Source organism: Dermacentor silvarum, chromosome 5 (genome assembly GCF_013339745.2).
Source record: "Dermacentor silvarum isolate Dsil-2018 chromosome 5, BIME_Dsil_1.4, whole genome shotgun sequence".
Lineage (NCBI taxonomy): Eukaryota > Metazoa > Arthropoda > Arachnida > Ixodida > Ixodidae > Dermacentor > Dermacentor silvarum.
The window spans coordinates 117,938,596-117,964,185 of NC_051158.1; the positions used below are offsets into that span (position 1 = coordinate 117,938,596).

Genomic DNA, 25,590 nt, shown 5'->3' on the forward strand with positions numbered 1-25,590 from the left:
ACTGCACTACAAACGTGGGACGGTGGACAACCGCCTATAAATTGTCACGATAAGCGCGTTACGGGCCTTGGAAAAAAAAAACAGCTTTCATTGCTGTGAAACACTTTCGCAGTGTACGCGCATATGTTAAAAATGTTCGGGACAATTTTATGTAGAGTCCTTTCGTTGTTTTTGCGAGTACCTGTTGACATTTTCTGATGCAGAAGTGTCTTTTTTAAGTTATTGTTTAAGCAAGTTATATTTTTTGATACGTGCAATGACACGAGCCGGAAGCATGCTTCTTCCGATTGCTCCAAGTGGACCTTGGTTGACTACGCGCCTTCTTTGATACGGCGTATCAAATGTTGCCAAGGCAGCGAGCATGCTTGCGTGGTCAAACCGACCTTTGAGGGCGTCGCTGTCGCTGACTGTCCTCTGGAAGACCTCGTAGACGCCCTCGATGCGCTCCAGCTGCTCGCGCTCGGCGGCTGTACACCTACCCTGCTCTCCGGGCCGTATCTTGCACGGTGAAGACGAAGCCGGGTATTTCCTGCATGTCAGTGCAGAGTCAATATCACCCTCTGCCGAGGCTTTGTTAAAGAGACACTAAAAAGAAACACTCAGTCAGCTTGAACAGATAAAGTATTCTTTAGAAACATTATTTTTCTTAGTTGTACATAAGAACTTGATTATAGAATGGAAAGTCCAATCTTTAATTCTTTTGCATTTCGAGCCGGCACTCTATCGGTCTGTATGTCCGTGTGACGTCATGAATTTAGAATTGTTTTCTCAGATCAAGAGGGGGGGGGGCGCAGGGGGGGCAGCGGGAGGGGCTGACAGATGAAGTAGCACACTGTGGTGTAAAGGTTATAAACAGGATAAACAGGGATATAGTGCGTCAGAAATACTGGCGAACTATTCGATACGAGGACCTGTCTTCGTCAAAGGCGTCCGCGTATAGAAACGTCGGCCAGCCTTTCTTAGGTACTTTATCCCTGTTTAGAACCTATATACCTTTACGTATATTATCTCGTGTTTCGGCTGCTGTGGTGCATCAACAGTTCTGAAAACTTGCGAAGCTCAGTCGTTGGCAGCTTTAGAGAGCAGTGTATTCCATTCTTGCCGAGAAACAATTAACTAGGCCCGAGCGCGTTACGGCCACATGACGCGGGAACTATACAAAACGGCGTCGCCACCATGTTTTTCGTTTTCGCGTCACTTCTGGCCTGTTAAGCCTGTTCTCACAGTAAGAGTGGCCTTTTGTAGGTGATGATGATGAATTTACTAAAATACAGGCGAACTGGAGTGCAACCTGAACGCTTACTAACAGCAAAGAAAATGGAGGTTCCATTGAAGGGAATGCACATTCGGTGAAGTGAGTGTACACTACGATTATTAACGCGGCAGCGTTAGCCCCGCGTCGCAGAAAATCCGGCGTCGGTGTCGGCGTGAGTGCCGGCGTCATGCGACTGAGAAAGTCATCCCGAACCACCCCGACCACGCAGGCCCTCCGCGTGGCGCAGAGGCTTTGTTGAACTAAGTGAATTTCTCAATGTAAAATCCATCAGAAAAATCGTAAAGACGACTTAACCACAACCTACAGACATCATAGCGTCGGATTATAATGTAAATGTACGAGAAAACATAATTCTGTTACGAGGAAACACAAACCCCTTTTCCAGCATTTCTACCATACCAACAGTGGCACGCCCGGGTAGGTTACTTGCAAAAACACCATCCAGATGGCGCTCGCCTCCTCGGCAGCAGCGGGCAGAAGCGAAGGTGGAGGAAAAAGAAAGCTGCAGTTGCCGGGAAGCCTGGCAAGCATTCAGATATCTGAATGCTATCGTGTTGCACTCTTAAAGGTGAAGCTTAAGCGTCCTTCTAATCTTTAATAATGATATTATTATTATTATTATTATTATTATTATTATTATTAATACAATCGCTGGCAACTTAATGTACTGGCACCAAGTGACTGGCAGCAAATGCACCGCTGACCGAATATGGTCGCTCATTTCTATGACGTAACGGCGAAGACGCACTTGGGCATTTTCACAGCTCGTACACTAGCCTCGCGATAAGAGGGGTCATGGCGAATGTTTATCGCTTCCCTCCCATTTTGCTTCCAGCGCTAGGTAGGCAGTGTCTTTTGGCGCTGTGGAGAGCTGAAGACTTGAAGCGCAAACACAAAAATAGATATATGTCTTCCCACTCAACTCCCCCCCCCCCCCCCCCCCGGCCCCCCTTACGCAATGTTCCAATCTAAATGACCCTACGTTTGTTTAAGTAAGCGAGGTAGCAACATTAAAGGTGATACGTATGGTTACCAACTGTCTCTAATTTAGTGGGACAGTCCCGAGTTTTGAGTAAATGTCCTGAGTCCCGACTTGGCCCAGTTGGGACGGCAAAATGTCCCATGTTTTCCTTTTTTATCGGAATATTAATCAGTAAACTAAATTTCCTGTTCACAATGCCGACAAGCCGGACTGTACATTCTTCTGTTTTGTCTTCTGACGTATTATCATAATTATAAAGCGGTTTCGTATTTGTCCTGGATCTAGTTCTGCATTAGGCCCTAAGCGTACACAGTAGCTGTATTTGTATGTATGTGTACTGGTTTAGCCGTGTTAACCGAGTAACTGGTGCACCTTTCTTGTAAATAACGAGATAGCATAGGGCTATAAAAAATGAGCACCATTGTTGCAGATACAAACTAGCGACTCCTTGCACTGACACGGTCGGTCGTCGCCTTCAGCAATCAATCTTTTACTGAAAAGGTTCTCTTGGGAGCTTGGCCCATCGAGGTGATGTTCTAAAGTCCATTGTCAAATCCCTGCACGAGAGTGGTCTGGATTTTGACGCCTTGAAGATTTTTTTTTCACTGTGCGTGTGCATTCAAGCACACGTTTGTCCTCGCTATCAATTCCTTCACTTCATACTCGCCTTTGTCTTTTCCCAATGCTGACTAGCTGGTCAGAGGTTCAGTTCGAATCGACCTCTCAGCTTGTTCCTTGTTAATAAAGGCATATCTTTCTATGTGTGTACGTGAGAAGGGAGGGGATGCTCATGTGAGCACTGACAGGTATTGTAAGCGCCGCCTTCACTCACCCGGCGAACGTCCTAAGCGCGGCGTCCAGCTCGGGCCCGTACTTGGCGACCAGCCTGTCCATGTCTGTCTCGATGCTGCTCAGCACGCCGCCGTAGCAACGGAGCACCGGCACAGGGTCGCACTCCTGCTGTTGGCACAGGGCTGCGAGGGGGACAAACAACGAGTTTGGCACTGGGGCAAGTCGCTAAGAACACAATTTCGAAACGACAGCGCCCTAAAAATTTTCTAGTTAGTATCGTCGTGAGTTTAATAACTATTGTCCACTGCAGGACGAACGCCTCTCCCAGCGATCTCCATTTACCGCTGTCTCGCGCCAGCTGACCCCAAATCCTATATGCTCGAAACCTTCCTAGATTCACCAGACTACCCCGGTCATCCTCGAGTGGGCTTCATTTCTCTTGGCATCCATTCTGTAACGCTAATAGACCACCGGTTACCCGCCCTACGCGTTACGTGGCTCGCGCAGCTCAATTTTGCCCCCTTAATCTCGGTTGTTGAAGAATAGCTTTCCGCGTTCGTCGTATTGCTCGATCCGCTGTCTGCTTGCTTCATGACATAATGCTTATCATTTTGCTTTTCATTGGTCGCTGCGCGGACTTCCACGAGTACAGTCTCACGACGAAGAGGAGCCCTGGTTAAGCCGAGAGGCTACTATAGGACTGGAAGCTGGAAACAAGTATGTGGCCCAATGACACAATAAGGACGGCGCCATGACTATAGCGACGTCGCAGTAATCGAAAGAGAGGACACGCGGACAAACTAAACCCAATTCTGAGCTCTTAATTGATCATGGAAAACAAAAATAAATACAGCAGCGAGCATATCGAGGCCCGCTGGAAACAAAGCACTATTTCACAGTAATTGAGCTAACAGATCTGCGACCAGCGTGGTGAGGAAACATTCCTAATTAGAAGACTGCCAGATATCGAGCAATAATAACGCGCTTTACGATATAGTTTATAATTTATAAGCCGTGGTACCTCTGCACAGCCAAAATGCCCAGCATAGAAACCGCCCCTGTAGTTCCGTGTCAGTTAAGTAATTAAGTTCCGTATCTGTGCTAAGTCATTCTTCATCATATAGATGTTCGGCCACAGACGAATATTAGAAAATTTCGAATATTAAAATGCAGAATGGGATACAGATCGAACAGAAAGGATATTCGATTCGTAATCGAAATTTAGAACAGACGCGTACTTTCTGAGAAGCAGTTAGACTCACTCAACGTATATGGACTTATTTACGACTCGGAACATGAGAGCGCTTGCAACAAATGACACAACACTAAAGCTTTCACGACCGGTTAGGATCATGATTTTTTTTCTTTCTTCTTTGCTTTTGTAGTGGCCTTCGTTCGGTGACAACAGCTTTGCTTGGCGGTGTCTAAGTATGCCTCTAAGACGCTTTATTTACGGAGAGGCTACCTGTTGTTTCCTGACCTTAGGTGTTGCCAAATACCGTGTCCGAGAGGTGGAAACACGTGCAAACATGTCGCGTTAAGGTGTTCGGCGAAATAAATGTGTTTTTTTTTCGAGTCAGCCGCGTTTCGCAATGTGCAGCGAGAATGGAAAGACAGAAGTGAAACTCAGCAATAACGTGTCACGAATTCGGCATTTCGGGAACGCCTACCCACGGAGTCAAAATCTTTTTCTGGCTTTCATTAGACTTTCAACATTCGTTCATCATATTCGGTATGCAGAGATCGCGTCCTTGGCCACGCTCCACACTTTCATTAGCGCTTTGTCATTGGCGCACGTAAGCGCTGCAGGTGCATCTAAAAGAAAACGAAAATGAAAAGAAAAGGCATATGTTGCGTCGGCAGTAGAGGAAATATTGCGTTTGCGTGACCACCGAGGTTTGAGCGTGGGTCCGGCCATCTTTTTCATTACGGCTAAGCAGGCGTCGTTTTCTTGCCCGCTTACGCCTTATGATCGCTTCTCCTTCGAGTAGGCATGGTGCTGCTTATATCTTTCAAGAAAAGGAAGAAAACAATAGAGAGTAAGCTCATTCTCGGTGACAAAAGTCCTTGGAACGTCGCCACATTCGTCGCGTGCTCGGGAAGCGACACTTGCATTGCTGCACTTTTTGAAGTCGACAGATCTCAGCGAGTGACTGCATATAGTTTCCATGTGGCACCTCTCCTGTGTTCTTTCTCTCTCTCCTTTTTTTTCCTCCCCCAGCCTAGTTCTAGTGCGCAAGGTAGCAAAGTTGGCAGTGGGGCTGTTTGACCTCCTTACTTCTTCCATTCTACTGTCTTCCTCGTAGAAAAAGCGTCGCGCACGTTCAAATCTTCATATACTTCGTGGGCCTCCTACTTTTAAATGCGAAGCATTTCTTGGCGAACATTTGCTACTTTGACCGTCTATCTAGCCGCCTACGACTTTGTGCTCGTATGGTCGTTTCGTTAACTTAGTACGTACCAAAATTGGCATACTATGACAACAGTATATGACGATTATAAATGATATGTCATGACATGAATAACATGACATGCGTGTCATGTAGGTCATGACAATGACCAAGCGAAGAAGTTTAACACTCAAAAACCACTCAAATGGGTTCGGACGTGGGTACTAAGTGAAGGAAACACTACAGGATGCTGGCTGAACTAATAGTCATGAACATGACTCAGCAAAAATGACAATGACTCAGCGAAAAACTATTAACACTCAAAAGCCACTGAAATGGGTTCGGACATAGGTACTAAGTGAAGGAAACACTACAGGACGCTGGTATATGTCATAGTCATGAGCCTGACTCAGAAAAAAAAAACGTCAATGACTCAGCTAAAAAAATATTAACACTGAAAAGCCCTGAAATAGTTTCGGACGTGGGTACTAAGTGAAGGAAACACTAAAGGATGTTAGTAGAAATCATAGTCATGACCATGGCTCAGAAAAAAACGTCAATGACTCAGCAAAAAAATTATTAGCACAGAAAAACGCTGAAATGGGTTCGGACGTGGTTACTAAGAGAAGGAAACACTAAAGGATGTTGGTAGAAGTCATAGTAACGAGTATGACTAAGGCCCTCACCCTAAGGTCTCTTAGGTGTAGCTAAAGGGACTCTCCTAAAGACTGATAACATGAATGTCGTGACATGCGTGTCATGTAGGTCATGAAAGAGCCGCCAACGTCTTGGTGCTCTCATGGTAGTTTCGGTAACTTGGTAGGCTCCCCGCACACTGCTTCGTATAAGATTGATTATAAGATTGATTCCCACATGGCGTGGGATCTGCCGTTTTTTTTTTTAAATATTACTTTTTGTTCTTCCACACAAAAGCACTCGTCAGAGGCGCAAGACTTGTTATACGCATTTTCTCCTCGCCTTCCGAACGCTGTCTTTCTTGTTTACTCATTCTTTCCACTACGCTGCGTCCAAATGCTTCTCGTGCATAGCGCCGCCGCTAAAGTATACGACTTTCTTGTCACTTACATTATGCTACTCCACGCGTCATCATTTGCAACAACGTTCGCGAAGACCCCCTTTGCTATTCTCTCTTTCTCTCTATTTTTTGATATGTCTGACTGTAGATTTCCGCTGAGACTCGGCGCATTGGCAGAACTCGCAGCTTGACCCTCAACCATTCTCTGCTTACGCACCCTCGAACGAAATAACAACAGCAAAACCAAACACACACATACACAAATGAAAGAACACGAGAGAAAGTGCGACGCAGCGTTCACGCAAACATTGCACAGGGCGACAGGGAGCCACGCGGACTTCCATTGTCTTAAGGCTGCCCTGGGGCGAAAACAAATGCTTCTGAGAAAAAAAAAAGAAACAAAGAGAAAGAAAGAAACGCCGCTACCGGTGTCGACGCTTGTCGCAACACAATCGCGGGCCTTTTCCGCACCCTCCTTTTTTGTCTGTTTACCGCACACCTTCAACCATCGAAGAGGCGGCGTGAGTGAGTCGTGTTGACTTTCCTCTTTGGCTAATTTGCGGGAGCCCGCCGTTGCTTGTGAAGGCGTGCGTTTTGTGCAGCTTCCGAACGTGTGCGCAGAGAGCAACGCGCACAAAGGAAACAAACTGGAAGCTTTAAGGGGAGGGGAAAGACCTTCGAAAGTGGCTGCGCCTGAGTCGCATGCTAATAGCTCGTTTTGCGGTCAGAGAAATGGGCGCGGCCTCCCCGCTTCCCTCTTCCTCTCGGCTGCACCAGCGATGACCACCTCCGGTTTTAGGCGGGGTGATGGACGACCGCGGGCAAGCACTTGCGACAAGGAGCGCATTCCGGCGGATAGCAGAAAGGCTGGGCCCACGTAGCACGTGGTGGTCCCGTACAGAGATGAGAGAATCGCAAAGAACGCTCGAGCCGGACAGCTACGGCCGCAAGGAGCGATTCTTCTGCAGTGCTACACCGCGCATGCGCATTAATAATCTGCGATAGCGACGCCGTAGCGGTAAGGCGGCAGCGGGGAGCATCTGCGCTGGTGAATGCGTGTTGCGATATTTTTAAATACCTTGGTGCGCACCTGTGCTTTCCGACCTCAAAAAATAAATAAATAAAAATAAATAAACATTATACTACTACTACCACCACTACTACTGATACTACTACTACTATTATTACTACTACTATAACTACTGTATATTGTAACTCTAAGGATACCACTGTAAAGTGGTGTCATTAGAGTGGTATCCAAGAGTTGCCTTTAAACCACAGGGTATGTTTAAGAGCTGGAGTTTATCAGCTCATGTTTATCAAATTGCCTTGTTTATCAATATGCAGATGATACTTTAATCTTAACTTAACACGTCTGTTACACTGAAGCGTGCGCTTCACTGCGAGATAATGTACAAGTTTCAATGCATTGGTTTGGAAATAATTCCTTGTCCGTCAATAAGCATAATACCGAAATGATTTGATTTAGAAATCCGTTAAAAACAACTGTTACAGAAGCACCCCTGTATTAGCGTTATTGTGACTGTCGGTCCTGTCAATGGACGCCGGTGGAATATGCAAACTCTATAAATTACCTTGGTGTTCTCTTTGATAGTTATATTGCTTGGAACATTCATTTATAGCTTACGTTTGCGGCAAACGTAGCCTAGTTGCGTGTTCGCTTTTTAATATTAAAACGTTTGTTCTGGTACCTATAAAAAAGAAAATCATGCACGCCCTTGCACACAGTCTTCCATGATATGGTATTACTGTATTTTCTTTTTGTTCCGCTCCTTGGCAGAGCCGTGCTGACCTTATCCAGAAGAGTATGCTGAAGAGTGTCGCTTGGAATAGCACTGCCTCCAGCAGTACGCACTTGTTTCGGTGCGTAATTAGGAGGCTTAATCGCACAAGCCTCCTAATTGGCTTTGAAAGGCCTGAATGGTTATGTATTACCTTGGAAGATGGCAATAAAATTGAACAGAAAGCGAACACTCGAAGCAAAGCCCCGCTGAGGCATTCTTGTCGATGCAGCTTATGATTGCAACACCAAAACATTTGTTGCGTCACTCCACCAAACGTGGTGCATGTGTCAATAGGACGGCAAACAAACACGATCGCTCTTCGTTCCTCATGTGGCTAACAGGTTCCAGCAGTGGCTTGTCACGTGTGTCATTCAGTGAAAAAAAAGAAAAACAAAGAAACAAACAAACTAGAAGTTTCCGGTGTGGTCACTATCTGACTTAATGCGAAGGCATTGTATGTCCCATGAGGCAGAAAAGCCGGCGATGTCCTCAACGAGTGGTACCAAAAAAAATCAATGTGACGTCATCGGTGTTTTGCATGACGGCATTAGTAATGCAGAAGATAGTAAATAGTATAACAACGTTAAATAGTAACAATTATGGGTAAGTAATATGAATTAATGTAAGACGCTCAGCAGACGACGCGACGCGGATGAACAAATTTTGAGGGGCGTTCAGCCTTCCCATTGGCTAAGGAGTCCTGCAGCTTCCGCAGTGCTTCAAGGAACTACTGAGATAGAGTATAGCTCGTCTTTTTCTTAGATTTTTTTCCTGCGCTATTAGCAGAATTTAGGACCCTCGATTAGTTAAAAAAAACTATTGATCGCAAAAGAAATGTATTGTCCTTATAGCTATCTACGTTCCCTGTTCTTGCGGACGTGAGGGGCTCCGTATGATGGAGGGCTGCGGAACTACTTTTGGCAGCAGAAGTTTTTTTTTTTTTTTCATTTTTTTAAACGCCCGCTTAAATCTAACTGCAGGAACACTTTCAGGTTCCGCCTATGTCGGCAGGCAGGCACCGCGAGGCACCCATGCCCTTTGGACAAGAGGTGTCCATAAAAATAAAAATAAACGCATTCGAAGAGCTCAAAAATATTATACTTTTGCTAGACATGCGTATAAACCGCCGTGCCTTCGAATAATATTTACTTGCTCAACTTATTTTAACACCGTCAAAACAATGCTCAGGATAATGTTCACGAAGGCGTGCTCGCGCACTCGGTATGTAAACTTGCAATTCTTGCCGCTTCAATAATCAGTCTATGTGAGTTCATATCCGTGTCTCGACACATCGAAGCAATTCCGAAACAACGGCTCGCCACCAGACGTGCTCCAGTGCACAGCCAGGTAAGCAATCACATGTTTTCTTTACGTAGTCGCTATGTTCTCTTATTATGTCATTTAGGCGTCATCCCGTCTAGTCTACACCTAAAACTTTTCGAAGAGGAATTCGGTATACTACACAGTCTCTGCAGTTAACAAAGCGCGTTTTGTGTCGCTTGCTACAGCCGTCCCCTGTGTCATCGACAGGATGACTTCTTTCTACATGCTTATCTAACTTTCACGGGGCGCGAAATGCGACCTTAGCATTGACGTCGTGGAGGAATGAAACAAAATAGGAGAGGCCCTGACGTCACGTTTTTGAAGCCGGAAGTGCAGCCATGTTGGTGTGCCATCTACCTGTGCGCCTCCAATCAGCTCGCCAACAGCCGGAAGTGTGTGCTGCCGACGCGCGTCAAAACCGAGCCTACGAAACTTCTGTAGCAGTTTTAGTGAAGCATACTCACTCCTGTGCTTTTCCATGGCACGCTGAAGAAGAAGACGAAGACCCGCGTCGTGGTTACCTGAGTGTATCTGTACATTTGCTAACTTTATTCACCTAGCACGTATATGAAATCTGCCCGACTCTTGGCCGATCCCCGTCAGTGGGTATGCGCCAAAGACGATAAGGACATCATCTTCACCATCGTATATGTTGCTGGCTGACACACTCACAGACCCCAAAACAAAACTTTGAAGCTCCACACCACACTCCAATGTCACCTTGTCTCGCATGAAAAATGTGCTGCGAAAAAGACACCGGCGGAAAAATCTTATCTCACTTTTCAGAGGCCGAGAGCAGCAGCGAGAGCTTCAGGATTTGACATTTGGGTTAAAGTTCTAGTGCTCCTTTGCAGTGAGTGAGTGAGTACGAACTTTATTGAGGTCCTGAGGGGAAATAATTAAAGCGGGGCCTTTAGATGGCGCAATGGTCGCCATCTAAATTGCGTCCTTTGCAAAAAGCAACACGTGACTTCCGCCACACTTTATCGAACTAGAGTGTACTTCTAGTACACTCTACTCCAACACGTCCGTGCCGGCCGGGGCCTCTCCTACGCTTTCCTTCTTCCATGATTGGCGAGGCTCTCCTAACATTCTGTTTTGTTCAGATTGAGCAACGAGCAACAAAAATTGTTTACGATCAAACTGGCTCACGTCTGGGAACTGTTAAAAAAATTAACCATTGTGTGTCAACACCAAGACTGATTATGAGGCACGCCGAGGTCAAAATTAATTTGGAGTCAGCCGCTACGGCGTCCTTCATAATTAGTTGATTTTGAGGCACACCGTAGTGGGTGACTCCGGATTTTTTTTGACCACCTATAGGAGCCTTTAACGCGCACGCAGTGCACGGTACACGGGTGTTTTTGCATTTCGTCCCACCGAAATTCGACCGCCGTGATCAGGATTTAATCCCGCGACCTCGTGCTTATATGGCAGAGCAACGCCATAGGTACTAAAGGCTCGTTCACACTAGGCCCACACGACACCGATTTTGGTCTGCCGACTGTTCGCGACAGCAGTTCACAGGACGGAAAACGCTGTCGCCAACAGTCGGCAGACCAAAATCGGTGTCGTGTTTGCCTAGTGTGAACGAGCCTTAAGCAACCATGGTAGGTGCCTGCGAGCTAACACGATAACTACTTATTAAAAAGGAACTTCTGCTGCCAAAAGTGTTCAAGTGTGTAAACACTTGAACGTGAAGGCGATATGTGCTTCGCTTCTGAGAGGCGAGTACAGCTGACGAAGGAAGCTTTCCACCATACACTGGCTGCATGACTTCCTAAACGTGCTTTGCTTCTTCAGTCCTTCTCAATCCTTCTTCAATCCAACAATCATTTCGACCAGCTTAGAATGAGGAATTACCGTAAGGATTTGCGCTCTGACAGACTCTGAGAGCGGTGGTGCCAGTGCACGTATTTCGGAGGATAAACAAGCGATAGCGTAGTGGACGAGGATGACATTACGTCAGCGATGGAAGTGCTGCGCCAATTGCGCCATCTTGCGCCAAACCACGGAACTGCGCCAAGTTGCGCCATAACACTAACTTCGTATTTGCGGGATTTTCGTGTTCAGTGACAACTACACAGCCATGTGTTGGCTACGACCTTTAGCCCTAGAAGCCAAGCTAAAGCAATTCGTTTCAGCATCGGCGTCTTTTGAGTGTCTGCGTGTTTGGTGGCTCATTGTATGTAACTTTGCCGGAAGAAAACGAAAATCGTTTGTGTTATACAATGCATTACGAATGTTTCATTTAAGTCTTACGCGTCTGAGTAATATTCGGACCAGATATAGATGATTTGAGCCGGCGCTCTTTTAATTGGGCAGTCGGGAAAGAAAGGCGTGCTCTCAGCTGGATGAATAATTATTACGGTCTGTCGTTATACATGTTAGGGCTCGCTTGATCGCCCTATTGGTAAATCTGCGTGGAATAATGACTAATACCATGTGTGTAACGTTAAAGTTTATTTAGCACTTGCACCTCGTCAGGTTACCGGGATGGTAGCGCTGCACGCCGACAAACGAGCTGCTTGCTTTCGTTGAACGTCTTGACCAAAAATATCCAATGACAATCGTAATCGTCGCTCAAATTTGCACTTCGCGTACTATATTCTGCACAATCACACCATACAAACTTACAATTTTGCGGCCGCAAAACGCAGACCGAGGATGTAAAGTTTCGGTTTGTCTACCGTAGTGGCCGAACGGCGGTCGTAATGGGTCGGAGAATACGCGAACGACAGAAATTGCGTTCGCGGCAATAATGTTCACAAGACGATTTGCGCAGATCGAATCCGAGAATTTTAAGGAACTATTGTTTGACATGTAAAACATCGGTCACCGTTTTACATTGACTTTACGGGGCCGCCCTAATAATCGAGTTTGTGCAAAATATTGGTCGGACACTCAGCGGAAAGTCAGTGAACACTCTCTTTTCCTTTTATTACTTTCACAAATCTCTGAGCTTTTTAACACGAAAGTGTTTTATGCCGGGGTCCACCAAGACTTCACTGACGTATTTCCGTCACGGAAATACGTCATAGAACATAATACAAAGAAAGAAACCAGAAGAAAAAGTTCCACAAACATGCAAAATTTGGAAATCGAACCCACGACCTCTCGGTCCGCGACGATAGATCGCCGAGCGTTTAACCCATTGCGCCACAAACGCATTCGCAGAGAGCTACACAGACGCGCCTTATATATCTATAGCCCAGACCACACGTACGCTTGCAAACGCGCGCAAGCTCGCGTCCGCGCGCCCACGCATGCGCAGATGGTGCGGCACGGCTCGTACGCGTCGAAATGCGGCGCGATCTCGGTGATCAGCTCCTCTCAGTTATCGCGCGCCTGGGCTGCCTCGCGTCGGCGCGCCTGGCTACGCAGCGACGGCGCGGTACATTCAACTCTCAGTTAAGCAGAATTATATCATGCAAGAAAGTGCTTCTTCTTCACTTTTTGTGCTGATATAACAGCTCCAAAAAGATAACAATTACGTTTATAGATATCGAAGCATTTTGAAGCAGTGCCAACAACGGAATACGAAGTGGCGTCTGCCAAGGTGTAAACAAGTGAGGCCAGTGAGCGCGCGCTGTCGCGCGTATTTGTGGATGCAAACCGCAATTCCTCGCTAGGCGCGGCAACCGCAAGGCGCGTAGACGCGAGCTTACGCGCGTCCGCAAGCGTACGTGTGGTCTGGGCTTAACACTCCTCCGTGTACCCGCGCTCTTGCTCGGGGCGGTGCCGCCGCCTACGAGCAGAAAAGAGAAGTACTGCATTATGACACTAACGCGCACCGACAGTGAACGCTTCGGTGGTCTCAGCACTACGACGCCTCGATGCCAGCATTCGAAGGGACGCTGGCATCAAGAAGCACTACCAACGCCACCTAGGTGGCGTTCACCGTACTCAGCACAGCACAGCGGAGCGTGGCCTCCGCAATTAGCTCTGAAAATGTTTCTGAAGTTGATCGCGGAGGCTGCAATTACGACGCGCTGTACGCGCTGATTTGACTCGGTGACGATTCAGTTAGGTGCTTTGTCTTGCGCGTTGTATTAGTGTGTCAGTTACGTGCTTCGTCTTTCGCGTTGTGCTAGCGTGTGCAGCGTAGTGCAGCTTCCATATGCACGACGGTTGCTCATGGTCATCGACGTTGGTAGTCGTGATGGAGGAGACGTGCCACCAGGCGTCAGCGTGGGTGCATCAACGCCTAAGGGCGCTTTAGCCACAAAACACCAATAGACATTATATATAAATGTGCAATAAACATTACACTACTTCTGTGAAGACACGTTTCACTTTCGTGTTCTATACCGATTCCTATATAAGAGGGATCAACCACATTTTTTTTTTCTTCTCGCCAGGTTATGTGGAATACTGGCAAACATGCAATGACCAACAACGTAACTTCACATTTAATTATCATGGTATTCCAACTGAATGTCACCAACGATAAAAAAATTATTAAGGACATTACGCGAATGGCGTACACTACATGTTGATGCGTGTTATTCATGGTTGTCACAGTCAGTATTTCTTGTTCATTGTGCATGAATACGTCTAATTAGCTAACTTTATAAACTTACCTAATCGACGAGATATCAATGATATAGTTGTGGAAGATGTTGAAACATGAGCGATAAATCGCTTTGAAGCAATTTAGGATTCGCATTATACAGTATCCTTATGCAAGACGGGAGGTAATGTAAGCTAAGCCCACGAATACGCGCAAAATTGCCGTGCGACTGGCCGCTCGAGGCATTTTGCGTGTATTCGCGGGCTCCTTTCACGCTCGGAAAAACACTTTTATGTAGCACGCATTATACAACAGGAAGCTGTATCGAGAGTTTCTCATGCCACTCTACAATTATCTTATTGACACTTTTAATCTAATTATAATATTTAAGAAGTTGATAATGAAAGCTAATTATATGATTAGGCGGAATGCAAGAAAATATCAGAGTATCTCCAAGCGACGACAAACACTGTTATCTTGGTTCTGTCCAGCTACGTGGCATTTGCATATGTTTTAGTATTGGTGCATGATACTTGGGACAATGGTCTGCCGACTGTTCGTGTTCAGTGACAACATATATATATATATATATATATATATATATATATATATATATATATATATATAATGACAACCACACAGCCACGTATGATCATTCTGTCATGGGCTCGAAATGGGCCAAGTCAATTATGTGAGTACACGAGGTCGGCTTTAAACATGGGTCAACTCAATTTTAGAATCGGGTAATGTCGCTTTTGGGGGTGGGCGAAGTCAATTTTGGGAGTGGGCCAGGTCGGTTTTGAGCGTGGGTAAACACAATTTTAGAATCGGGCAAATTCACTTTACGGGGTGGGCCATCCAAATTTTTGGGGTGGGCCACGCCAATTTTGGGAATGTGCCAGTCGGTTTTGAACGTGGGTCAACTCACTTATCGAATTGGGAAAAGTCAATTTTTTGGGTGTGGGTCACGGCGTCCGTCTGATGATGGCTGTTGACCGTGGAATTTAGCAGCGCGAGCCGCGGCAGGTCCAGCGCCGGGAACGTGAGGTCATCACTTGGCGACGTGGGTTTTGGTACCATCTGATGTTAACTGAGAAAGTGTGAGACTGGGGTTGAAGATTAATATGCAGAAGACAAAGATAATGCTCAACAGGCTGGCAAGGGAACAAGAATTCAGGATCGCCAATCAGCCTCTAGAGTCTGTAAAGGAGTACGTTTACCTAGGTCAGTTACTCACAGGGGACCCTGATCATGAGAAAGAAATTTACAGAACAATAAAATTGGGTTTGAGTGCATACGGCAGGCATTACCAAATCTTGATGGGAGCTTTCCACTGTCGTTGAAAAGTGTGCAATCATTGCATTCTACCGGTGCTAACATATGGGGCAGAAACTTGGAGGTTAACAAAGAAGCTCGAGAACAAGTTAGGGACCGCACAAAATGCGATGGAACGAAAAATGTTAGGTCTAACGTTAAGAGACAGGAAAAGAGCGGTGTGGATCAGAGAGCAAACGGAGATAGCCGATATTCTAGTTGACATTAAGAGGAAAAAATGGAGCTGCGCAGGCCTTGTAATGCGTAGAATTGATAACCGGTGGACCATTCGAGTTACAGAATGGATACCAAGAGAAGGGAAGCGCAGTCGAGGACGGCAGAAAACTAGGTGAGCTTATGAAGTAAGGAGCTTTGCAGGCTATTGCGACTCGGGGTCAGGGACGAGAGACGGACTCTTGAAGCAGACGAATAGGAGACGAGAGCTTTATACAATATGTACAGATATGTGCAGATATAGCAGGTAATAGTAGGTCGTCGCTGGTAATAGCTGTTAGTAGCAGTAAGAGCGCACCAGACCGACGGGGCGGCCGGTGTCAACTCTCTGTCCACAAAAGGCAGGTCCATGCCTTAAATCCCTTTTTGGGCTCCTCGTCGACAGGAACGAGGCAGGGTGGTTGCTGACGTCACCCGCGTCGCATTCTTCTTTCTACGGGAGAAGACCTGGTGCCGCTTGAAATGACCCGCGTCTAATTGATTCGTCATGGCGAAGACATGGATGCATCTTGAAATCCCCCCGCGCGTCGAATTCTTGATTTGTCGCGCAGAGGTTGGAGCTCCCGTCGCCTCGATGATAGGCACGTAGCACGGCACAACAAGGCGCAAGTTGGAATCAGCCCTTCGTACTTCAGCGGACATAAATATAGGCTGCTGCTGATGATGAATAATATTAGAAACTTTATTGGACTGAAAAAGATTTTAATGAGGGGTGGTGGAGCCTCTCAGGGCAAGGCCCACTGGTTCCTTCCGCCTGCGTGACCTGGCTAATTAAGGACTTTTGTCTTGCCAGGTCAGAGCGGGCCAAGTTCCAGATTTTGAATTTCGCGCTGAATTCGCAACGCCTGTATGTCACTGTGACGTCACGGATTTCAAAGTTGTTTTTTTCGTATTTAGGCTGGCCGCGTTTGCTCAGCAAAATTTCCCGAAACTCGTCATGTTCCATCTTTGGCTCCTTTAAAACACAATGTAGTCTATATTTATCGCTAAAAAATTAAATAGCTCTAGAAGACGCTGTCAAAATCCATGATATCACGGCGAGCTGGTGCGGGGAATTCTAGGAGGCGTCGCCACCCGTATTTTATTAAGGTTTTCTTGGTTTACCAATGGTCTTATTGCGGTAAGAGTGGTGTTATTGTTATTGTAGAAGGGTGATTTACTGATGTAGAAGAGACCATTTTTCATTTTAGTATTCTTCAATGCTTTGCCCTTCGCGCGGTACTGCCACCTGTTTCTTTAAATTAGCAGTTCAAATACGGGTTGAGCGAAAGAGAACGTAACGTTCTTTATTTCGGCTTCCACATCCTGACTCAGTCATAGAAAAGGGGGGGGGGTTATTGATACGAAATTATTACATGGCTCATGAAGCCGAAGTTACAGCGGCGTGGCCGGAGATGGTACAAAAAGTCACGTAGTCACAGAGGCAGACCGCGCGCCAGGTGGTGCAGTTCTGTCGTGCGTTCCGATGGACGAACCTCCGGCTTCTCATTCAGTAGCACACATATAATACAGATATACGCATAAAAAGTTACGCCTTAAGGGCAAGTCTCCATCGCAATAAAGAAAAACTTACGCCCGGCTTCTTTGGACCTCCACGCGAGTACGCGAACGAGGCCGTCCCAATGCTTGCGCATTCATCCACGTAGGGACCCCTAAGTGCCCTTCACTTTTAGAACACATAGATTGTTTTCAGATAATTCAGGTGATCACATAACAATGTATACACTAGACTCATTTGTGCCATTATTACTTCATGCATGTGTAAAATCAAGCACTGGCGGCACGAGACGTGAGAACTCAAGCCGAACGAAAACGCAAGTGTAATGTGCTTTTTACCCAACCTGTAGTTTTTCTGAACGACTGCATCATTTAGGCCAGTGTACATTTTTGTGATGTTAAAAGCAGTAAAAAAGGTTGACATCAGTAGTAAAAATTTCTTCATCACCATGTGCCTTTAATCTCACGTGCATACAAAAGCCATTCACTGAATATAAGGTGGATTTGGTGATAAAAACACTGGGACTTTTGAAAACGCTGAAAATAATCGGTGTAGAGTTTGGTAACAGTGGTTTAATACCTTAGGCTTGGTACTGCGTTTACAAGGCATTGACAACGATAGTGGCGATAGTGAGGTTGATCGTTGCGTCGGGACTCCTCGTACGGAGTAATTAACTAAACGAGGGTGTGACATGATGGCGCGACGCAGCACGCAAGGAAACTCCTGCTGTCAGCGCCCAATGAAATAAGATTACGTTAGCTTAACGTTTACGACTGGTCCCGCTGAGAGCAATGCATACACTCAGCAGTTCAGCGGGGCAAGCAATGAAGGGGAAGCTACGGGAATGGAGCTTCTGCGCATGTGTTACTGCACCAAGCAGTCCGGCAGCGTTTGAGAGGGCTTTTTAGGGGCGAAGCTCCTTATGGTGTGGGTCTGTCTCTCCTCTGTAGTATGCAGTAGTAGTGTAGTAGTAGTAATCATCGTAGTAGGTAGCCACGTCTACTTTTATTAAAAAAAAATTCCGAAAGTTGTGTCCGTAGCGCGGAATCGAACCAGGGACCCCTCGCTTCCGAACGCGCGGCGCTAACCATTACGCCATGAAGCGCACATGGACACACGCACCACGATGACAATAAATACCCAACATTAACGAAAGACTGCGCGTTTCTAACGCGTTTGTGCTAGCGCGTTACGGCCCGTGTAAGAAGCTGGTGTAAGACGCTGTGGCCTCTCCGCCTTACCCCCGTATTCATAAACGCTCCTCGACTTGAACTTGACTTGCCACCGCCTTGGGCAATGCGTTCGAAACGCGTTGAAGGCGGTGGCAAGTCAAGTTCAAGTCGAGGAGCGTTTATGAATACGGGGGTTATACTCTATCAGCAGTCATGTGATGGCGTCGCCAAACGCGGTGCACGTTCCGGCATGTGTAAACGGCTGCGTAAGACGCTGTGGCCTCTCCCCCTTACTAGAGAGTACTGCACGTTTCTAACGCGTTTGTTCTAGCGTTCCCTTAAGCGGGAGATGGTGCAATTATAATGAAGGGCGCTGTTATAAAATAGGAATGACGTCACATATGGCGCGTGTCATTGGTGGAAGTCAATCGTTCGATTTAGTGCGGCGAGACTGGGCGAATTACACGGAAGATTCACGGTTTACCGATGATTCCTTCCGGAGCTTCGCCCACTCATCATCATCCACCCCGTGGATATGCGGTGTTTTTTTTTAATAGCGAAGCTGTTTAAGTCAACCGTAACTTGTGGTGCGTGCCAAGAAACTGCCGCGGCGTAGCCATGGCAACCCGGAGGAGGAGACCGCGTACAGACATGCGCACGCGGTCTCCTCCTCGCCAGCTCTCTGCCGTCCCGACCGCGTATTTTGCTTTCCGCGGATGATTGCACACGCGAGAGAGAAAAAAAAGGAGGGCGAGGAGGAGGCACAACTGTGGCTGCTGTTAAGGGATCGATGGTATTCCTAAATAAACGCACCACTGTTTTGATGATCCAAATATAATCTCACTATCAGGGAGAGAGCAGTCTACCTGACTGGAGCAGTTTTTTTTTTTTTCATTTGGGGTGTGGCTACGCTGCGCTCCGCAACACCCCAATGACCGCCGCATTCGAACCCGCGTACCCCCGATACGAAAGCGAGGGTCGTAACCACTAGGTCATGCAGCCTTTTTTGTTTCTTTCTTTGTTGCCTTTATTCAATTCACACAGAAATACGGTGTACAATCATACCAACCTATCAAGGGATGAAACGGGAAACAATTAAAACTCGGGCATGTACATCAGCCCTACTAACCTAGGAAGCCAGTCTGGTTCGGGTTCTTGAAGTTTATACACTTGAGCCATTCTGCTTGGGAGGGAGACCATACAGCCACACTTCTAGAGCATGCATTCATACGAGCCATGTGATTGTGTTCGAGCGTCGTCTTCTTCATTGAAAAAAGGTCGTGCCATCCTCCTCGCCCTCCTTTTTTTCTCTCGCGTGTGGAATCATCCGCGGAAAGCAAAATACGCTTCCCGATCCCCGTCTCTCTTCTCTCCGCGGCGCGCTGAGCCAGGAAAAAAAAAAGTTGTCGCAGTTTCACCTGAAAGGCGAAGCATCAATTGCGATAGCAAATTTGTAGAGAGCTATACGGAGTAATGATATTAGCTTTATCAGCTGTATAAATTTGGACATGCAGCAGCACCGGCAACGCGCAGAACTGTTGTCGACGCCGTCGGCGTTTTTCCCGCGTTCGCTCAAAATGCCTGCGGCGTTGGTGACTGTTGCCGGAGCCTCTGATATAAATAGGCATTTGGTGCCGCAGCTAAACGTCGTCTCCCTTCCCTCCCCCTCCCCCCCCCTCCCCCACGGCCTCTCGCGCGTCGAAAGAAGGCGCGTTTGCTCTACATATATGATGATTGTAAAGGAGGAAAGAGACGCCTACTTCTGCAGCCCTTAAGGAAGCACGGCGCAGAACGCGCGTTTGTTCTCCGCTGTGCGTTCACTCGCCGTGAAAGAGCGCGTCCCTCGCGCCCTTTCACTCGCACATACAGCGTTCGGCGGCGCGCGGCGACGATTTCATCTCGATTGACGTCATACGGAACCTCACGGCGACGGCGACGGCGACGGCGACGCCGACGGCAGAAATCTGCTTTTGAGTGTCCATATAATTGCTATCGCAATAAAAAGCGAAAGCTTGCACTAGGCCGTGCAAATCTCAAAACACAGCGAAGTTGGCCGATTGATATCGAGCGGCTAGCCTCCAACGCGTTCGGCGTCAGCAAGCAGCAGCGTTCTTGGCACTGTGCAAACCTTGGTTAGCCTGCCTGCGTTTGTGGCATGCCAGGAACGCTGTCGCTCGTAGGCGCCGACGCGTTCAGTGCTAGTCACGCGAATTCTCGCGAAAGGGAAGGTACCTCCGAAAATGATCGTTCGAGAATACCTTCCTACATGCGTAGTTAAGTTAAACCAAGTTAATACCTAGCAGTAGCAGCCAGTAAGCTTCGCTGTGCCTAAGCTTTGCGCGACAGAGTGCAAACTTGCCTGTTTTTTTGTTGTTATTTGTTTCTCGGAACAGAAACTGAATCAGCGTAGCCTCCACATGCGACGGTTTCGCATTTGCCCATAGGCGGACATACACTCAGCGGGATGTTCTGTCTCATTTTGATGTGTACGTAAGGTAAATATGTTTTCTCTTTCCCAGCTCAAACTAACACCATAGATGAAAACGTGACAGTTTTAAGCGAAGTTTGTGTACTATAGCCTGCGCCGGCGATGTAACGCTAAAACAAATGGTGTGGATTAGCTTTGGTTAACCCTGGATGATAGCGAAAGCTTCACTGCCCTGGCTAGGGCCACTGTCGAGCTGTGGCCGAGGTCTGGTTTCGCAATGATATACAGATATGTTTGCAATGAATGCAGTATTTATTCATCATTTTTTATGCCTATGAAGACACTGCGGTGATCAGTCAAGTAGTGAGACTTGGTTGCAACTCGCAGCCGGGCCCAACTATACTATATCGGGCTACGGCGGCAATGTCTCCTTTCAGGGTTCCGTAAAGGCCTAAATATAGTCCGACGTAGCGTGAACGAGCGCACACGTTATGTGATGTTGGCGAGAACAACAGCGGCTATAGTTCGACCGATGGTTTGACGTACTGGCACCGCAACGTAACCGGACGCGCGGTCAATGCGCTCCGACGCGCCCGGCGTATGATGACGCTCGTCCGCGTGCCGATAACGTCTGACTACAAACGTGCCTTAATGCTCTCTTGTGGTTTGACCTCTGGTTCTCAAGGTCAAAACTGTTGAGTCGCCGACGGCTGCCAGAGGTAGCGTAGTGAAACTTTCGCTTCTAAAATCGGCTGCTCGGCATGCGCTCGTGCCACTGCTCCCGGGTTCGTCGTCGTCGTCGGCTTCCGCAGCTGGCTGCGTTGCCGCTAATCATTCCAGCGTAGAATTTCACTTCACTTCTGTCGTCGTAAAGGGGAGGCCGCGTTTACGGAGGTATAAGCCATTGCTTAAAGGGGTATGCGCCATTCATTGTCTTACGTAACGGGCAGATTTAATTTTGAAAGTATTTAATGGAAATATATCCAGAATGAACGCGTTAGGGAAAGGGTTCGTCGCCGACGTGCCCATTATAGCATGAGGGTTTTCGAAGCCCAGGCGAAACGTCAGCGAAGAGCCGCGGACCCAGTGTTGAGGGAGCGCGATGTTGAGTCCGAACGTCAGCGTCGTCTAGCTCTCCCGGAATCCGACAACGGTGGTGCACGCCTCAGCAATGCTATCGCCAACTTCCCCGGTGCGACGCCAAGGTTTCAACGCGACTTTCTCAACCGGAACTTCGGAGCCACCTGCAGTGCGTGCGATCGGTTGTGGTTCGAGCAGAAATGTGCAGCGGGCTTTGTAACGCGTGTGTGATTATGCGTTCTTAATCAGCTAAATTGACGGAATAATTTTACGCCATTTATTTAGGTTTACGTGGCCTTCTTGAAATCTAGAACTGCGGAGCTTGAACCTTCCATATAACTTTCCAATATAAATATTTGCGGTAAAGTTGGTAACTAGGATGACAATTAATGGAATTATTTTACTTGGTAAATGTGTTGCTCTGGGTTTTCTTGTAAACGGTGTCCGCTTGGGGCAGATTATTCCACTGTAGTGACGTCATTCGAGTAACTATTGTAGGCTTTAAAAAAATGTTCGAAGTAAGAAGAAATACGCACGTTTATTACGGAGTTTAAAGGAGTATTACCTGGATATTTGGGAGTTTTGGAAATATGAGACTGTACAATTTTGCTTGCGTGAACTCGAAGCGAGTGGGTCGAGTCAGAAAAAGAACTTACCTAGCCCTACTTCTGACTCGACCCAACCGTGTATGTTTACAGCCAAGAGGGTTAGAAGAGTCAACCGACACTTTGCGGGCGAATTGACCTCAGGGCTCACTCGACGCGACCCGCTAGCTTTTATGCATGAACACAGTAAGTTGCTTTCGGCCCAACAAGCCGTCTCGGCGCGACATTGCTGAGTGTATGTAAACGTAGCTACAGCAGATCGACCGCTAGTATGATATACATCTTCAACCAACACCCTCCCCTTCTCCCTTTACATACTTTGTGTGTTTGTGTGTGTGTACAACAAACTTTTAGTACAAGCGTTTAATCAAAGAGGCACTCGACGCATAACATTGACAGAAATACAAGTGGAGAAAGTGTTGTCCTTCTTTACATGCGCTTCTGTCACTGTCCTCCGTGCTGTGAGCTTTGATTCGGCGTAACATGAGCCAACTAGCCCCGTAATTCTTATTGACTTATACAACGAAATGCTGAGTGGTCCGATTCATCCATTCTCAGACACGAATCACACGTGATGAAAAAATACCTCCCCTGGCAAGGGGACGTGTTTTGCGAGAAGACAGTCCGTCTGAGGAAAGCAAAGACGTGGACACGAATACTAAAGATAAGGATGGAAGCTAGGACTAGACAATTCGGTGGCACAAGTACAAAAGTTTCAATGGAAGGGGATTTGCTGCTGCATTCTTCTCCTGACACAGGCTACATACTTCATTTAACAAATTGAGTACAATGCACCACCTAATTCTTTGAATGGTATCAGCCGACCAGAGAAGATAACTAAAAGGTGGGTTTCTTTATTGTCCGCCTATGGTCACCCTCAGCGCGATGTCGACTTAAAGGAAGCTTCTGAGAAGGACCATAGTTCCGCGCGATGGACTAACCAACTCCGCCATTCTTAGACACGTACCCGCCTCTCGTTACTAATATTCGCTGATACGAACCCCGGCCTTGGCTACAGTGCATGGAGTTGCTGGCATATAGTTTCTTGCCCGACGCATTGGCAAAAAGTGTTGCAATGGCTTCAAACCTGACGCTGAAAATAACGTTCACGGGGCTGTGTTCTCGCTATTGTCATTTGGAGATCACGAAGTGAGCCTGCGAGACCACACAACTTAATTGTTCCCCTCGAACGTGGCGACCTTGGTCTGGCTCGTATTTTAGTCAGACACTCTGTTTCTCGATCATTTTTCTTCAGTAACGCTGGATACGCATTTCTTTGTTAGATGTTTTAGCTCCGCCCAGTCAATTATCTTCGAAACATAATTACGTCATCTGTCTTCAAGGACGCACCGGTGAAACCTTGCGGTTTTCCCAATGAAAGTGATGAACACTTGCAGTTTCAACAAAGAATTCCGTGAATCTCAATACATTCAGTGTCTTTTATTTTTCGAAGAACCATCTGCGGCACTGATACACTGCCAGTTCCCGGTCCCCCTCTTATAGCGAATCTTACTTGAAGTGCCATTGTTAGGGAATTCTAGACGCATAATCACAGTGGAAGGGGTGCGCAAATATGGCGAATGGAATTATGGTTTTAATTCCGTAAGAGCTTCTTTATTCACCCTTGGCACGTTTCGCTGACTTACTTCTCCATAACGATACTAGTAATTGTCATGCGCTCTTTTAATAGCAGATCTGTGCCTGCAATGCGTTTAAAAAATGTAACTTCGCAAACAACATACATCAATGTGATCACCTCAAAATAATCCCTATTAGACGCAATACACTGGTCCCACCTCTTCTTTCGTTGCGTGAAGGACCCTTGGAGGTCCTCAATTCTATTACTGCGCTTCAGCAGTGATATCGTTTCTTTTGGAATTGTTGTCAGATCCCCGAAATGGCACCCCCAGAGGGCCAGTGTGCACATAGAGATATAAAAAAATATTAAAAAGTAAACCTTGCCCTCGGCCGCGGAACGCTTAAAACAGCGAAGCTAGGCGATCGTAGCCCAGCATTTTCAGGTAGTGCGCGCGCACTTTTCATCTTATCACTCATGATGATGATAATTTCTTTTCTCGCGTACCAGTCGTCACTGCGCGTTGCATAGCGCAGCTTGCAACACCAACACTGCGTTCCACCGCGTTGCAGCGCCGACAACACGTTCCAGCAGACCCGCTCCGTAAATGCGTCTCTCTCTCTCGCTCTCATTTTCTTTATCTCCCGAGCAAAGCGCGCAAAACCTCTTCTTCACCTCGCAGAGCACGAGCGTGTGAACCGCCAGCTAAAGACTTAGAGATTGACTCCAACCAAATAAGGAAATTTACTAGCCCGACGTTTCGGAACCAATTCGGCTCCTTCTTCAGGGGGTATTCTTCGGAGGTGGCGGTGTGCCGCTTTTAAAGGTCCGTCGTAACCTTTAAAAGCGGCACACCGCCACCTCCGAAGAATACCCCCTGAAGAAGGAGCCGAATTGGTTCCGAAACGTCGGGCTAGTAAATTTCCTTATTTGGTTGGAGTCAATCTCTAAGTCTTTATCAATTTTCCCAACCAGACAGGTAATTCTGTCGAAATGTTTAGCTTCGAACCGCCAGCTGTGGACGAAGACGGCGACGCTGGAACGCAACCATATGGTTCGCATAAATACATGCTCTGCAAGCGTGGCTGTATAGCCTAGTGGTCACGACGCTCGCCTTGGAAACGTTGGCATCAAATCAAATTTATTTCACATCCAATACATGATGTAGGCGGCACAGACAAACAGCCAAAATCAATCGGCTTGACAGGGGTCTCCGGCCATTTCAAACTTGTGTTAAAGTAAGGAAAACAATAATTAGCAACAGCAATCAGACATTGTTAGATAGCATTGTGCAGTGGCAGGCTCCAATCCCGCCTCGGCGAGAAAGCTTATTTCTTGATAGTTTCTTGATACGAACCACAAATTACGGCTGGATTAAACAGCTTCGCTGCTAAAGGAGTCCCAGGGGGGGGGGGGGGGCAAACTCCGGCGCGTACGTACGGTGGGCCAGAACAGTTTGGACATGCGTGCCAAAAACTAACGCACTGTCAATGCAGAGTGCTCAGGGGTCGTTATGCCGTGGTGCAGAATCCAGCGACCCTCTTTCGACTAATTTGGTTTCTCGTT

At 47.0% G+C, this 25,590-nt stretch overlaps 1 protein-coding gene across 1 annotated transcript in view; it reads right to left on the reverse strand.

Annotated features, from left to right (window-relative positions):
• Nucleotides 1–25,590, reverse strand: part of LOC119453745 (uncharacterized) — a 70,925-nt gene that overhangs the window by 18,659 nt on the left and 26,676 nt on the right. The window contains exons 2-3 of the mRNA XM_037715808.2: nucleotides 3,091–3,232; nucleotides 384–529 (exon numbers count right to left, since the gene is read on the reverse strand). Coding sequence (XP_037571736.1) covers nucleotides 384–529; nucleotides 3,091–3,232 — 288 coding nt within the window. The remainder of the gene's footprint in view (nucleotides 1–383; nucleotides 530–3,090; nucleotides 3,233–25,590) is intronic.